This window comes from Condylura cristata, unplaced genomic scaffold (genome assembly GCF_000260355.1).
Source record: "Condylura cristata isolate star-nosed mole 26May11 unplaced genomic scaffold, ConCri1.0 scaffold00042, whole genome shotgun sequence".
NCBI lineage: Eukaryota > Metazoa > Chordata > Mammalia > Eulipotyphla > Talpidae > Condylura > Condylura cristata.
Window position 1 is genome coordinate 118,808 of NW_004567143.1, and position 10,926 is coordinate 129,733.

The window sequence follows — 10,926 nt, forward strand, 5'->3', positions numbered from 1 at the left end:
GGGGCCCCTCCCGGCACCGGGCAGGACAACTGGCTGCAGACGCACTTTGTGAAGCGGGGCGGGGCGCAGAGGGCTCACATCCGCCTCCACTTCTCCGTGCGGGCCTGCTCCAGCCTGGGCGTGGCCGGCGGCACCTGCCGGGAGACCTTCACCCTCTACTACCGCCAGGCTGAGGAGCCCGACGGCCTCGCCAGCGTCTCGGCCTGGCACCTCAAGCGCTGGACCAAGGTGGACACCATCGCGGCGGATGAGAGCTTCCCCGCCTCCTCGGCCTGGGCCGTGGGCCCCCCCGGCGCTGGGCAGCGGGCCGGGCTGCAGCTGAATGTCAAGGAGCGCAGCTTCGGCCCCCTCACCCAGCGGGGCTTCTACGTGGCCTTCCAGGACACCGGGGCCTGCCTGGCTCTGGTGGCCATCAAGGTCTACTCCTATGTCTGCCCCTCCGTGCTCCGGGCCTTTGCCGCCTTTCCGGAGACGCAGGCCAGCGGTGCTGGGGGCGCGTCCCTGGTGGCGGCCACGGGGACCTGTGTGACTCATGCCGAGCCTGAGGAGAACGGAGGGGGCACCCAGGCTGGGGGCAGCCCCCCCAGGCTGCACTGTAACGGGGAGGGCAAGTGGATGGTGGCTGTCGGGGGCTGCCACTGCCAGCCAGGGCACCAGCCGGCGCGCGGAGACCAGGCCTGCCAAGGTGAGACCCCAGCCCCCCCATCTGTCCGGGCCTCCCCTCGCTCACCGCCCCCCCACCCCCACAGGCTCCGCTTCGGATCCCCCAAACTTCATTTTGTGCCCAGAGGGTCAGGAGTAATGCGTTCCTTTAGGAAAGGACTCCCGTTTCCCCCGTTTTATGTCTTGAAACACAAACACCCACGCGTCTGAAGTTTCTAGAATCTTCCGGAGCCTTCCACAGGGATGGCTGAGGACTCTGGGGCTGCAGCCCTGGGACGTGATGCAGCTGGACGGAGTGAAACCCCTGGCTTGTCGGGGTCACTTGTCTCGTTTGCCCTCCACGTGGGTGGGCATCAGGGTCAGGGGTCAGGCTGCAGGAGTGGGCGCTGGGTGGGGGTGGGAGGTGCCGCCCCGGAGAGTCTCCCCTGAGTGGCAGCTGCAGGAGGCCCCTGCAGAGGCAGGTTAAGCGGTCAGCCAGACTCTTCCAGCTGCTGCCTAGCCCCCGCCACACCCCGCTCCCTCCCTCTGGGACAAGCAGAGCCTCCCCGGCCCAGCCACACCCCAAGGAGGCACCCCAATGAGGAAGGCGGTGGTGGGGGGGGCGGGAAAGGTCCCTGGGAAAGGAGGCGAGGCCCTGGGAGGACACCTGTGTGCAGGTGTGTGGGGCTCGGGGGAGGGGGTGTGCTGACCTGACACCTGCACCCCTCTGCTCCTCAGCCTGTCCTGGGGGGTCCTACAAGGCCAAGGCCGGGAATGTGCCCTGTGCCCCCTGCCCTGCTCGCAGCCACGCCCCTGACCCTGCAGCCCCCCTTTGCTCCTGCCTGGAAGGCTTCTACCGGGCCAGCTCAGACCCCCCGGAGGCCCCCTGCACCGGTGAGCGCCCTCCTGCCCCTGGGGTGCAAAAATCGGACTGGGAGTGGGGCCAGAGAAGGGGGCGCTGGGGGTGACTCGGGTCTGCTTTGCACCTGCAGTGACTTGGTTTCCTCCCCCCTGCCCTGCACCTCCTTCTCCCTGCCTCCATGACCCCCTGTGTCGCCCCCCGCACCCCTCGCACCCCCCCCCAGGTCCACCGTCAGCTCCCCGGGAGCTTTGGTTCGAGGTCCAAGGCTCCGCACTCATGTTGCACTGGCGTCTGCCCCAGGAGTTGGGGGGCCGAGGCGACCTGCTCTTCAACGTGGTGTGCAAGGAATGTGGGGCCCGCCAGGACCCCGGGGGCGGGGGCGCTTGTCGCCGCTGCAGGGACGAGGTGCACTTCGACCCCCGCCAGCGGGGCCTGACAGAGAGCCGCGTGCTGGTCGGGGGGCTCCGGGCACATGTGCCCTACATCTTGGAGGTGCAGGCTGTCAACGGGGTGTCAGAGCTCAGCCCCAGCCCTCCCCAGGCTGCAGCCATCAATGTCAGCACCAGCCACGAAGGTGAGCCTCGCCCTCATTGTCCCTCTCGCTTGGAACCCCTCCCGCCCCCCAGCACCCCACTCACCCCTCCCCCAGTTCCCTCTGCAGTCCCTGTGGTGCACCAGGTGAGCAGAGCCTCCAGCAGCATTACTGTGTCCTGGCCACAGCCCGAGCAGACCAACGGGAACATTCTGGACTATCAGCTCCGCTACTACGACCAGGTGTGTGTGTGGGGGGGGGCGGGCAGGGGACAGGCTGGGCGCACACTTGCCCCCCAGTTGGGCCCGGCGAGGGGCCCTCGCACCCAGGGTGGGCCTGTCTGCGTCTGTGGCAGCCGGCCCGCTGGGGTGGGGGGGCCGGGCGGGCGCCGGGCTGAGCGGCTTCACCCGCAGGCGGAAGACGAGTCCCACTCCTTCACCCTGACCAGCGAGACCAACATGGCCACAGTGACGCAGCTGAGCCCCGGCCACATCTACGGCTTCCAGGTGCGGGCGCGGACGGCGGCCGGCCACGGCCCCTATGGGGGCAAGGTCTACTTCCAGACGCTGCCTCAAGGTGAGGGCCCGCGGCGGGGTGGGGGGGGTCGGCCGCGCCGGCCCGGCCTGCAGGTGTGTGCGAGAGGGCCGGCCTGGGGAGCCGGGGGGCCCGGGGGCCCGTGTGACCCCCCACTGTCCCTCAGGCGAGCAGCCCACCCAGCTCCCGGAGAGGCTCTCCCTGGTGATCGGGTCCATCCTGGGGGCCTTGGCCTTCCTGCTGCTGGTGGCCATCACCGTGCTGGCCGTGGTCTTCCAGAGGTGAACGCCCCCACGCCTCGGTCCCCCTCCCTCTGCAGGCCACCCCCAAGTCCTGGGGACCCCAGGACCCACTGCAGAAGCCCCCACGGACGCCCTTCTCCCCCGCCCCCAGCCCCTCCCCCGGCCACGCGGAGGCGGGCAGGAGGCCCGGTCCTTCCACAGAGCCCTGGCCCACGGCGGCCTGCACGGGCCTGGGCAGGGCCGGAGCGGCCGCGGGGTCACTGCCCGGCTTGTCCCGCAGGAAGCGCCGCGGCACGGGCTACACGGAGCAGCTGCAGCAGTATAGCAGCCCAGGTGGGGCCGCGGCCGGAGGTGGGCAGGGCGGGCCGGCAAGGCCGTCCCCCGGGCGGAGGGCTGCTGCCGGGCTTGCCGCTAACCAGCGGCCCTCAAACCCCAGGGTTGGGGGTGAAGTACTACATCGACCCCTCCACCTACGAGGACCCCTGCCAGGCCATTCGCGAGTTCTCCAGGGAGGTGGACCCCGCGTATATCAAGATAGAGGAGGTTATTGGGGCAGGTACTGCTGCGTGGGGGTGTGGGGGCGTGTGCAAGGCGGGGAGGCCTGGCGGGGAGAGGCGGGGCGGGCGGGCCTCCCCGGGCCGCCCGGCACGGTTCTCGAGGCCCCGGGAGTCACTCGGCTGACTTCTGTTGTCGCAGGCTCTTTCGGAGAAGTGCGCCGCGGCCGGCTGCAGCCCCGGGGCCGGCGGGAGCAGGCAGTGGCCATCCAGGCCCTGTGGGCCGGGGGTGCAGAGAGCCTGCAGATGGCCTTTCTAGGTCAGGCGGCGGTGCTGGGCCAGTTCCAGCACCCCAACGTCCTTCGACTTGAGGGCGTGGTCACCAAGAGCCGGCCCCTCATGGTGCTCACAGAGCTCATGGACCTGGGCCCCCTGGACAGCTTCCTCAGGGTCAGTGGGGGCTGGGCGTGGGCTTGGGGGGGGGTGGATGCACGCACTGAGCTGTCCTTTCGCCCCTTGGCACCCCCCTCCGTGGTCTTCAGCCTTCCTTCCCAGACCTTTCGCCAGTGTCCAGACCCCTGGACACTGGCCCTCTCATGCTGCTGGCGGCTGACCTCTGGCCCCCTCCCCTCAGCAGCGGGAGGGCCAGTTCAGCAGCCTGCAGCTGGTGGCCATGCAGCGGGGCGTGGCCGCCGCCATGCAGTACCTGTCCAGCTTCGCCTTCGTCCACCGCGCGCTCTCTGCCCACAGCGTGCTGGTGAACAGCCACCTGGTGTGCAAAGTGGCCGGTCTGGGCCACAGTCCTCAGGTGAGACACGGCCGGGGTGGGGTGGGGCTCAGGTGAAACAGACTCGTGTCCGAGGGAGGGAGCTCACCTGGCCGTAGGCAGATGGACTCTTGGGTGGGAAGTGAGCGGAGCTGGGAGGCTGGGTCCAGGGGTGGCGGTAACAGGACTGGGGAAACTGAGAGCAGCCTCCTCCAGGGCCCGGGGTGTATGCTTCGCTGGGCGGCCCCGGAAGTCATCACGCATGGAAAACACACCAGCTCCAGCGACGTCTGGAGCTTTGGAATCGTGATGTGGGAGGTGATGAGTTATGGAGAGCGGCCCTACTGGGACATGAGTGACCAGGAGGTGAGCCCTTGCCGAGATGGTGGTGCTGACTCATCCCAGCCCCCTGTCATCTCTCAACCCCGACCCCGCCCGCGGACCCAGCTCTAGCCTACAGCCTCACAGACAGACACCTGCTAATTCTGATTCTCACCTAGCACTCTTAATTCTCCACCCACAGTCTGAGATCACGGGACTCTTGTTTTCCGAAGTCCTTCCCCACTGCCCCCTCTCACTGCTGCTGACCCCAGGCCGCCCCTTGCCTGACAACACCCTCCTTTCCACTTGCAACAGCTGCCCCCCACCAGTATTCTTCTTCTGACCCCCAGGTACTAAATGCAATAGAACAGGAGTTCCGGCTGCCGCCACCTCCAGGTTGTCCTCCTGGATTACATCTCCTGATGCTGGACACTTGGCAAAAGGACCGTACCCAGCGACCCCACTTTGACCAGCTGGTGGCTGCATTTGACAAGATGATCCGCAAGCCGGACACTCTGCAGGCTGGCGGGGGCCCCGGGGACAGGTCTGGAGCTTGGGGCCGGAGCCTGGGAAAGCTAGGAAGGGAGACACAAACCCAAATGGAAACCCAGGAGGGGGGCCAAGGTGAAGAGGGGATTTTGATCTGCCTGCCCCCTCTCCCCGCAGACCCTCCCAGGCCCTGCTGAACCCGGTGGCTCTGGACTTCCCGTCTCTGGACTCGCCCCAGGCCTGGCTTTCAGCCATCGGGCTGGAGTGCTACCAGGAAAACTTCTCCAAGTTTGGCCTTCACACCTTCGGTGATGTGGCCCAGCTCAGCCTGGAGTAAGCAGGGAGGGGCGGGCAGGGGCTTCCCGAGCCCTAGCCAGGGGCCAGGCCTGTCCCCTGGGAGAAGCTGGCCCGAGGTGACGCACTCCTTCCCCACCAGAGACCTGCCGGCGCTGGGCGTCACCCTCGCCGGCCACCAGAAGAAGCTGCTTCACAACGTCCAGCTCCTCCAGCAGCACCTGAGGCCGCCAGGCTCAGTGGAGGTCTGAGGCCCCGGCTGGAGCCCTGAACTGCCCGTGCCCGCGCCTGGCCTGGACAAAGGGACTCGGGAGACGCCAGCCAGCCTCCACGCTGGCCCACCACCCTCCAGACGCTCGGCCCCAGCCCTCTGCCCTCCACGCCCTCCCCCACATTAAAGGGAAAGAAGGGAGTTTGCAAGTCGAGGTGTGGCGAGGCCTGAGTCTGGGGCAGCTCGCTAGGAGCGGGGCGGAGGGGGGGCCTTCGGGTGCATGAGCAGAGGATAGGGCTGCCGGAAGGAGCAGAAGGCCCAGGGCAGAGCAGGTAACGACTTTATTAGAAGGCAGCAGGTGACACACGTCAGCCTGGCTTCGACCACCCTCCAAAGCAGTACCTCCCCCCACTCACACACCTCCCAGAGCCTCTCCCGAACTGTCTGAGCACCCTGGGGCGGGGCTGTCCCTGCCACTGTGACCCGGGGGGCAGGGCTGGGTGTCCGAGGAGGCCAGCCCTTCGGTAAAGTGCTTTGCTCTGACAGTGCAGGGACCTTCGGTCAGGCCTCCAGGCCGCGTGCCCGGGGCCAGGCCCAGGCCTCGGGCCCAGTGGAGGACGCCCAACTGCATTCCTCAGAGTTCCTCCCGGTCCGTCCGTCCGTCCGTCCGTCCGCGGGGCCGGGGAGCGGGCGTCCGGGGTGGTGTGGTCGCCCTCAGATCTGGTACTCCCAGCCGTCCCCGTCCTCCAGGGCCCGGTTCATCAAGCCCCGCAGCTCCCTCCGCAGGGTGCCCTGACGAAGCCTCTCCCAGTTGATGCTGCTGCGGGAGGTGCTTCGGGACACGGAGGGGGTGGGAAGGGACAGGTGAGGGCCGAAGAGGCGGCCCGGCACCTGCTTTTCCGAGTCTTTGTCCAAGTCGTCCGAGCCGGGGTTGTGGAAGGCCTGTGCATAGCGCCGGATTCGCTGCCGGTTGAGATCCTGTCTGTCCTCCACCCTGCGGGGCCCGAGACTTGAGGGACAGCAGGCCGAGGCCTGGCTCCTCGCTGCACCCCAGTCCGCTGTGGGCCCTGCCCCCTGCCTGCAGCCGAGGCCTGGGGGAGCAAGCTGCTTCCAGCCCCCCCCCCCCCGCCCCCAGCCTCTGGCAGCTTCAGTAAACAGGCCGAGGGAGCAGCAGGCTCTCTGGTCAGCCGGACCCCAGCCCACGGGCACTCACCGCAGGAACCAGCGGTCCCCCAGCCCGTATTCTCGCCCACAGATCCCAGAGCGGGGCCACAGGCAGCGAGGCAGCTTGCGCTCCAGCATCACTGTGGTGGCCACGACCTACGTGGGGGTTAGAGGGAGTCAGGGAGGCTGCGGGCTGGGCGCAGACTGGGGAGGGCGGAGTGCGGAGAGGGAGCTGGGCAGGGGGAGGACAGAACCGCGGGGTCCAGGGTCTCCCAGAGGCCATGACCCCCCTGCACTGCCCCACTTCCACGGGGGAGGGTCGACGGCACTGGAACCCCACTTCTCACGAGGACCCACCGTCTCTGGATGCAAAGCCCCCGGCTGGCGCAGGAGGTCGAGAGGCCTGGCGGAGCCAGCGAGGGCCCCGAGATCCAGGCTACTTGGCCTGGCAGCCGTGAAGGCCGTGGCGTCCGAGGCGTCCACGCCCACCCCAGAGCACCGCCAGGGGACCCTGCGGCCGGCCCCGCCCGTGGGGGTGTCTTGCAGTCATAGCTCTGGTCAGTGCCACCTTATCGGCGGATTTCCACTTTTATTTTGATGAAATTATTTTTGTGGTGATAAATGGCTTTCTAAGTGTATTTGAAAATGACGCTTGGATTCACTGATCTTTTGTCTCCTCTGCGGTGACCGAGAGAAGCCAGCGCCTGATTCTAGGCGCATCCTTGCGGCCTTATTCTGCACAGCCCCAATTTTTCCGGGTCCAACTTTGCAGGCTTAAATATCGCCAAGGCGACACGCTACTTCAGTTTTCACTCCGGTAACGGAATTTACCCAACGCGCTGTCCACCACCATTCACTTCTCCTTCATCTATTCTTTGTTGACTATTCTAGAAAAGACCGAGGAATTCTGCCCAGCTACCGCAGTGGGGCTCAGCCGGGTTGCTGACCCACAGCGTCTGTGCTCTACAGCCTTCTGCTGTTGACTGGGCAGTGACCGTCCTTACACACTGGGGTCAAAATCGCCTGTCTCCCCCCCCAGTTTGACAGGAAGGCGATGATGTGCACTAACCCTCCCCTCCACCAGGGGGCTCACCTGGGCCCTCCAGAGCTCATCCCGCTCGTGGGCCACCCGCCAGTGGGTGTCGCCCATCATGGCGATGAGGAGGTTGAGCATGAGCAGCGTGGCGATGATGGCGAAGGCCGCGTAGGTGATGCTGTACATGAAGGGCAAGTCCACGTCGTAGTTGGCGGGCCCGTCGATGATGGTGAGGAACAGCTCGAAGGTGCTGAACAGGGCCATGGGGTAATCGTAGAAATGGCCCAGCTCGTTGGGGTCCTCCGTCTGGAAGATGATATAGAAGGCTGCTCCGCCCCAGGGGGTGAGAGTTACCATGGCAACCGCATCCTCCACCGAGGCTCCTTGTTGCCCATCTCCCGCATCTCCAGTATTGCCCACCCGCCCGCCATCACCCATTCGCTGGCTTCCTACACTCCCTTGTCTGCAGAGGGCTCATCGCCCTGGACCCAGGGGCCCTTGTCTCAACACTCCCGGCTTTCCCTCACTCTGAGCCACGTGCCATCCTCAGACGGTCCTCTGGCCTCTGTCCCCCTCCCCAAGTTTATCCAGAGCTACTCTCTGCTCTCATCTTCCCTCTAGCTCCCCCTCCCACGTCCCCTCCTGGACAGACACCTTACCAGAGGCAAAGCCCAGGATGACCACGGCCATCAGCCAGCAGAATCTCATCAGGTCTCCAAAAATCATCTAGTGAGAGGCAAGGGGAGGGAGGACGTCTCCACACTGTCCCCTGTGGGACTGCCCCCTGCCCCCGGAGCCACTAAGGCTCCCACCAAGCTGCCTGCAGCCCACCCAAGGACAGGCGTGGCAACTGGCCTGCAGGCCACGCAGCCTGTTCAGTGCAGCACAGAGTGGTTTCCCCATAGGTAAAAGATAGAGGAGGAGGAGAGGGGGGAAGGACAGGAAGTGGCGGAGGCAGAGAGGCGAAGCGGATGCAAAGGAAGAAGACAGATAGTGAAGGAAGAGGAGGAGGAGGGAGATGGAGATGAAGGAAAAAGAGGCCCAGGAGGAGACCAGTGAGGCTGGGAAGCCTGACTCGCCCGCCCTGCCCCCCACAGCAGTGCGGGCAGCCCCCGGGCGCTGTCTCCGGGAGGCTTACAGGGCGGCACGGACCTTCTGGATCATGATGGTGAAGGGGCCCAGCATCTGGAACCCGCGGGCGAAGTACATGACGTTGCACCAGCCCAGCACCAGGGCGAAGGACATGGGCACCACCTCCCCGTTGGCATTGGTGAGCCGCATCACCAGCGTGGCCAGCACCATGAAGGCGTAGGTGATGCTGGGGGAGCAGAGCCTTGGTGAGGGGCCTGGGGCTGCCCAGGGCCACAGCAAGTTTGACTCGACGCTCCGATGGAGCCTTCGCAAGCTCCATGCACAGGGCCGATGCTGCCTGGGGCCCCGGGGTTGGGGGTCACCAGAGCTCACGGGCCCAGGCAGGGAGACTGGGGCCCGAGCGAGGAGGGGCTGGGAGTAGGAGGAAGAGACTCACATGAGGACGTGGAACGGCCCTCCAAGGATGGTCTGCCCGAAGAAGCGCGTGACCCCCACCCGGAAGATGTCTGGAATCTGGAGGGAGGCCAGGGACACACCCAGCGCTTGCAGAGCGGAGCCTGGCTGGCTGCCCGGCAGCAGCCCGCCCCCGGGGGTCCCGTCCATGTCCCATGCCTCACCTCGACGAGCAGGATGACCACAGCCCCAATGACTGTCACCAGCTCCCCGGCCAGCCGAATGTCGTCCTTGGGGGTCGTGTAGGCCTCCTGAGGGGGATGTGATCAGTGCACTCAGGGCCCAGGCTGGGGGTGAAGGGGGGTGTCATTCCCCTTTCTGAGGCTCCCACCCACCCTCCCATCAGATTGCTGCTGAGGGTTCCGCTACTCACACTGCTTCCAGGCCATGTGTGTGCTGGGGGGAGCATGCATGTTGGGGGGGGGGGTTGTGCCTATGCATTTTAAACCTGGCAAGGGGCTGGGGGGAGGGGCGCATGCGGGGTGCAAGACAGGATCTGAGAAGGGGCAGAGAGCTGCCGCCGCCCTGAGCTCTGTGGCCCCAGGTCACCTGCAGGAGCTTCTGCTGCAGGAGGGTGTTGTCCCGGGGGCTGGTCCGGTTGCCGCTCCTGGGCTTCAGCGGGCGGTAGACGCAGCACATGGTGAAGCAGACGATGTACAGCAGGTAGATGACGCCCAGCACGCAGAAGTACGGCCGCCCGTACCGCCGCCACTTGAGGCTCACCAGCTCCCTCACCGGCGTCTGGTCCAGGATCTGCCGCGCCTGCGCAGGGAGGGAATGGCGCAGGGGGCCCCCAGCCCTGGCGTCCCGCCCCGGCGGCCCTCAGCCCCAAGACCCCCCTACCTCCCGCTTCTTGGTGGTGACGATAAGTTCCAGCAGGGATTGCTCGTCCCCGGAGGAGTCGATCTCCGTGAGGTCGTAGAGCGTGGAGGTCAGTGGCCCGTATGTCCACTGCACGTGCTTCCGCCGCTGCATCAGGTGCTGGAACATCTGGGGGCGGGGCCAGTCAGGGGTGCAGGCCGTGACCCTGGGGCTCCCGAGGCCCCCGGGGCCCTCCCTCCCTGGAAGTCCCTCGGCGGCTTGGGAAGAGGAGGTGAGCGGTGGGGGCTGCCCTGGAGGCTGATAGGGCAGGTGCACGCGGGTACCACAAGCGCCCAGGGTGGGACCCGGACGCCACAGCCTCAACACCCCAGGGAGAAGGCACCTAGCCAGGCCTGAGAGGGGCCGTGCGTCTGGGAGGGCCCTAAGCTCTGGGCGGCTGCGCGCGGTTATTTCCCACAGCCCGAGAGCGTAGGATGCGGTGGTCGGGCCGGAGGGGCGGGGGGCGGGGGGCGGGGCGACGCACCACGGTGTTGCCCTCCACGCCGGCCAGCTTGAAGGGCGTGAGGCCCTGGTGGTTGGGCACCAGCTCCAGGGACTGCAGGTGGTCACCGCGCCCGTCGTAGGACAGCAGCAGGCTGTACATCTGGCAGGCGAAGGTCTTGTTGGGCTGGAGGATGAGGAGGTGCAGCACCGTGTTCCCTGGGGGGGCGGGGGGGAGTGACCACGGGCGGAGGCCCTGAAAGCCACACGGGGCTGCCTGCCCAGCCTGCCGCCCAGCGCCCTCCCCGCAGCTCCTACCCAGGGCGTCCTGGGCCCGGATGTCAGCTCCGTGCTCGATGAGCAGCCGCACGATCTCCTCGTTGCCCACGCAGGCAGCGAAGGACAAGGGGTGCTCCCCTGGGGGCGCAGGGGGGCGCTGGCCTGAGAGCCGGGACCGAGGCCGGACCCCCGGGGCTGGCCTCCTGCCCACGC

At 67.0% G+C, this 10,926-nt stretch overlaps 2 protein-coding genes across 2 annotated transcripts in view; one reads left to right on the plus strand and one right to left on the minus strand.

Annotated features, from left to right (window-relative positions):
- Positions 1–6,070, plus strand: part of EPHB6 (EPH receptor B6) — a 13,434-nt gene extending 7,364 nt beyond the window's left edge. The window contains exons 6-19 of the mRNA XM_004694402.2: positions 1–685; positions 1,381–1,536; positions 1,728–2,078; positions 2,154–2,278; positions 2,450–2,612; positions 2,737–2,851; positions 3,093–3,145; positions 3,249–3,368; positions 3,509–3,756; positions 3,941–4,114; positions 4,289–4,438; positions 4,744–4,937; positions 5,060–5,215; positions 5,319–6,070. The exon at positions 1–685 is cut by the window's left edge and continues 9 nt beyond it. Of these exons, the coding sequence (XP_004694459.1) occupies positions 1–685; positions 1,381–1,536; positions 1,728–2,078; positions 2,154–2,278; positions 2,450–2,612; positions 2,737–2,851; positions 3,093–3,145; positions 3,249–3,368; positions 3,509–3,756; positions 3,941–4,114; positions 4,289–4,438; positions 4,744–4,937; positions 5,060–5,215; positions 5,319–5,427 (2,799 nt within the window). The 3' untranslated portion in view covers positions 5,428–6,070. The remainder of the gene's footprint in view (positions 686–1,380; positions 1,537–1,727; positions 2,079–2,153; positions 2,279–2,449; positions 2,613–2,736; positions 2,852–3,092; positions 3,146–3,248; positions 3,369–3,508; positions 3,757–3,940; positions 4,115–4,288; positions 4,439–4,743; positions 4,938–5,059; positions 5,216–5,318) is intronic.
- Positions 6,071–6,078: 8 nt separating this feature from the next.
- Positions 6,079–10,926, minus strand: part of TRPV6 (transient receptor potential cation channel, subfamily V, member 6) — a 12,844-nt gene continuing 7,996 nt past the window's right edge. The window contains exons 5-15 of the mRNA XM_004694403.2: positions 10,753–10,854; positions 10,478–10,653; positions 9,976–10,122; positions 9,682–9,894; positions 9,297–9,383; positions 9,116–9,192; positions 8,740–8,905; positions 8,247–8,313; positions 7,645–7,913; positions 6,601–6,707; positions 6,079–6,381 (exon numbers count right to left, since the gene is read on the minus strand). Of these exons, the coding sequence (XP_004694460.1) occupies positions 6,102–6,381; positions 6,601–6,707; positions 7,645–7,913; positions 8,247–8,313; positions 8,740–8,905; positions 9,116–9,192; positions 9,297–9,383; positions 9,682–9,894; positions 9,976–10,122; positions 10,478–10,653; positions 10,753–10,854 (1,691 nt within the window). The 3' untranslated portion in view covers positions 6,079–6,101. The remainder of the gene's footprint in view (positions 6,382–6,600; positions 6,708–7,644; positions 7,914–8,246; positions 8,314–8,739; positions 8,906–9,115; positions 9,193–9,296; positions 9,384–9,681; positions 9,895–9,975; positions 10,123–10,477; positions 10,654–10,752; positions 10,855–10,926) is intronic.